The sequence below is a fragment of the Triticum dicoccoides genome, unplaced genomic scaffold, assembly GCF_002162155.2.
Source record: "Triticum dicoccoides isolate Atlit2015 ecotype Zavitan unplaced genomic scaffold, WEW_v2.0 scaffold168942, whole genome shotgun sequence".
In the NCBI taxonomy this organism is placed as follows: Eukaryota; Viridiplantae; Streptophyta; class Magnoliopsida; order Poales; family Poaceae; genus Triticum; species Triticum dicoccoides.
In genome coordinates this window covers 1-3,750 of record NW_021220409.1, presented here as the reverse complement: position 1 = coordinate 3,750, position 3,750 = coordinate 1, and the positions used below count along the sequence as shown (strand labels likewise).

The window sequence follows — 3,750 nt, the reverse complement described above, 5'->3', positions numbered from 1 at the left end:
ATCCGAGCTAGGCGCGAAGCTCAGAACATTGCAGGCCTAACTTCGGACTCGCCGAAGCCGGAGGAGGAGGTGGACGAAGTGGACGCGGCCACGGCAGATGCAGAGTCGGAGGAGGAGGAGGAGGCGGATCCGGCTGTGGGCTTCGGTATGCTCGAGGTGTCCAAAGCGGAGCAACAAGCCGTCCTTGCATCCAATCAGAGGTGGAGGTGGAGGCCAACCGATGCTTCCTCCGCCAGCGACAAATGGAGATCAACGAAATGTTCGCCAATCTAGAGGAGGAGGAGCCAGAGTTGCAGCAGGTGACCATCTACCCGGAGCCCGGCACGGAGATCGTTAACATCTCCGACGACAATGAGTAGTGGAAGGCCCTAGCCAAGTCTGTCTTACCAAAGATGAGGCAAGCGGCGCGCCTACCGCCGCTCGCCTCTAAAGTCAGAAGTCAAAAGCATTCACATGTCCTGTCCGCCGAGGAATCCTTTCTTTTGAGAATCACCATGGGCACGGCGTACTCATCGAGGAGACGGATCTAAGGCCGAGCAGACGTCTGCCCAAGCAACATGCTTTTTAGGCGGCCAGAGAGGAAACCCCCTTTTCCATGCCACTGCAAATGATCTCCAGTTAGGAGGCACATCACTAAATAAATGCAACAACATCAGCAAGAAAGATACAGTTCCAATTGTGTGAAAAGCAGGAAGGAAGTGCATAGTAATACTATCTCCATTTAGCAAATCTACTAGCATTACAGAATTTCTACCAATGATAAAAAATATTCAAAACCTCACTGGTAAAATATTACAAGTAGATAATGTGTTGCGTGTAAGACCGTTACAAATTAAAAATTACAATCATAGATAATAATGAATCGACAAAGCAGACCGATACTTGGAGATTTTAAAGCAAAATCCTTGGCATTTCAATTAGGTAAACATTGGTATTTCATTAGACACTAAAAATAAAAGAGGAATGAAAATAGAATGAAAGGTCGTGTTAGAATCACTGATTAAAAATAACAATGGAGCGAATCCATGGGACATACTGCCTAGCATGTACTTAGACTCGTTACCGGAACAAAGAAGAGTTCACATTTCTTTAAAGTATCACTAAAGAGAGAGATCACCACATAATTCTACTCAAGTGATAGCTTCATAAGAGCGATTAGTTAACAATATTGAAATTACATATGTGTGTAGTTGATAGATTGCAAGTCAACATATGTGGCCGAGGGAGTGGTTGGCATTACTCTAATAATTCGGCGCTGACCAGACCAATCCTGGAATTAAAAGCAAAAACAAAGTCTCTGGTGCTGGGATACTATAACTTAAGTGTCAGTCTTATTCTTATTATGGGGAGATAATGGTGCATCGCTCAACACTCAGTTGTTGAGATAACTGATCCTGTAATTAAAAGAGAAAGAATGAAAATGGAAATGGTGATGTATGTTGACATACTGCGGCTTAAGTGTCGGTCTTATTCTTATGGAGAGAAAATGGTGCATCGCTCAACTTATACAATTTTGATGGAGGGTAATTTTACCAAAATTTAAGTTTCAGAAGTTCAGTAAACCCTGAATACACTGGCCAACCTGTAAATCTTTCATTTTTAATAGCAGCAGTAATGGACACCAGAAGCTTTTCTTCAGACAGCAAGGGCTTGAGCTCAACCAGAACCTTCTTCACTGCAATTTCATATGTGGGTAATTCATAAGTGCGCAAAACAAAAGCCAGAGTTATTATAAATCTGGGGCATCAGTGGTTGCTTTCATGGACTAGCAAATACTATCTCGAGAACAAAAGTTGGCGAGATGCATCAGTGATTGATTGCCTTCAGGGGCTAACAATACTACCTAGTACGCTTACCAATCTGAGGCTTGATAGAGATGACGATCACATCACTGTCCTCGACAACCTACGACGAGAAGAGAAAAAAACGGAGTGTTTGTCAAGCTTGAACACGTGATGGACAGAGATACTTCGCTGCTTCGAGCATATGGAGGCAGGGTCTCAATCAGATGGGGGGAATAGACTGACCTGGGCGTTGGAGGCGAGGATGGTGGCGCCAAGGGAGGCGAAGGCGGCGCAGCGCTCAGGGTGGCGGTGGACCGTGGTGCGGATGGCGGAGGCCGAGAGGACACCCGACGCCGCCACGCCACATGCGATGCTCTCAGCTAGGTTCCCCATACCGACGAAGCCTATATAATATATAGGACAACAAATGTGCAGTAAGCTAGCAACATCAATGACTCAATGACCATATATCGATAACAGTAGCAAAGTATCATTGCGGCAATATATCGATAATAGTTTAAAAAAATCAGATTCCTTCTAGAATTTCATCAAACATTTTCGTTATGAATTTTATCAAATAATACAAGGAAAAGACAAGACCACTCATCCCCTTTCCTCTCCCATTAACTTGAGGTGGCCAACCACCACCAATCTATGACTAATCTTTTTGTATTACAGACTCAATATTCTACCAGACACAAATGAGCAGTAGTTCCTGGATTTACACTGATCTAATCCATCAGCTACCCTAGTCATCATCCACCAAATTGACAAAGCATCCAAACTAGACGGAATTCTTTTTAGACCTACTAGGGTGTCAAAGAAGAGGACATAGTCATATAAGATGGATGAGATCCAACCGAGCACTAGGAACATACCAAAATTGCTGGATGCAAGGGGAATACGGGATACCTTGCAACTTGGAAGTGGCGACGACAGAGGAGGAATACGGCCGTCGCCTAGAGGTCCTGGGACCGGCCGCCGGCGTAGGCTGCTTGCTTGCTTGCCGCGCTGCCGCCACCACTTGGCGAGCAGCCTGCAGGTGCCATCTGGCGTCCGCCGCCGCCCCCGTCGGCTGCAGATGCAGAGCAGTTTTTTCTTTCTTGAGAAATACAGCAGGGGAGCATTTTTTTTTTTGAGAAACTGCAGCTGCAGGACTGCAGGAGAGCAGCTTTTTTTATAGGTGCAGGAGAAGGAGCAGTCGAGGCCTTGAGGGCTGTCGGCCTGTTACGTGCGCGTGGGCTGGACCTGGATGGGATTGGGACATTGGGTGGGCTTCAACAGTTCTAATTGTGTCTGTTTCAGTTCATCTATGTACTCCTAAGTCAACCCGGCAATTCGACCCATGGGTACGCATGCCCATGGCATCCGACCCGAATGGCTAGGGTATGGGTCTTTATGTACACCCATGAACGCGGAATAACCCGGTTAGTTGTGGGTAGGGTATGGGCATAGGTTTACGCCCATGGGTTACTCGATGGGCTGCCCGATTAATATGAAATGTAGGTCACATATATACATGGTCTAATTTATACTAATACATACGTACTCTCTCCATTCTTAAATGTAAGTCTTTTTAGAGATTCAAACAAGTGACTATATACGAAGCAAAATGAGTGAATTTATATTCTAAAATAAGTCTACATACATTCGTATGTCGTAATTCATTTAAAATGTCTAAAACAACTTATATTTAAAAACGAAGGGAGTACATATTTAATCATTCTGAAATGTGGGTCACATACATACGTACATGTTTAATAATGTACGAGCCACATAGCAAAGGATTGACCACAAAAAGCAAAAAACAATTCGCTCCAACTCCTTAGGTTGCGACAAGTGGCGCACATGCAGCGCGCCACTTGTCGCAACCTGGGTTTTCCCTTTTTCGTAAATCCGTTTATTCAAAATATTTTATCTCTTAAACCGTGCGTCCAAATCTCAAACCGTTTTCACCGTTGGATTT

At 44.7% G+C, this 3,750-nt stretch overlaps 1 protein-coding gene across 1 annotated transcript; it reads right to left on the bottom strand.

Moving 5' to 3' along the window:
- Positions 1-7: 7 nt before the first annotated feature.
- LOC119344439 (pyrroline-5-carboxylate reductase-like) lies at positions 8-2,915 on the bottom strand. Its single transcript, XM_037614868.1, has 5 exons — positions 2,697-2,915; positions 2,028-2,188; positions 1,857-1,905; positions 1,583-1,675; positions 8-601 (listed from the first exon to the last, which is right to left on the bottom strand). The coding sequence occupies exons 2-5, from the start codon at positions 2,175-2,177 to the stop codon at positions 510-512; spliced, it is 384 nt and encodes a 127-aa protein (XP_037470765.1). The 5' UTR covers positions 2,178-2,188; positions 2,697-2,915; the 3' UTR covers positions 8-509.
- Between the last annotated feature and the right edge of the window lie 835 nt (positions 2,916-3,750).

What these genes read in the sequence shown, in the direction of transcription:
- LOC119344439 (XM_037614868.1), bottom strand. Translation starts at nt 2,177, where the DNA reads ATGGGGAACCTAGCTGAGAGCATCGCATGTGGCGTGGCGGCGTCGGGT. An exon ending in TCCTCGCCTCCAACGCCCAG is followed by an intron (nt 1,906 to 2,027) that starts GTCAGTCTATTC and finishes TTCTCGTCGTAG; the next exon opens with GTTGTCGAGGACAGTGATGT. An exon ending in TAAAAATGAAAGATTTACAG is followed by an intron (nt 602 to 1,582) that starts GTTGGCCAGTGT and finishes GATCATTTGCAG; the next exon opens with TGGCATGGAAAAGGGGGTTT.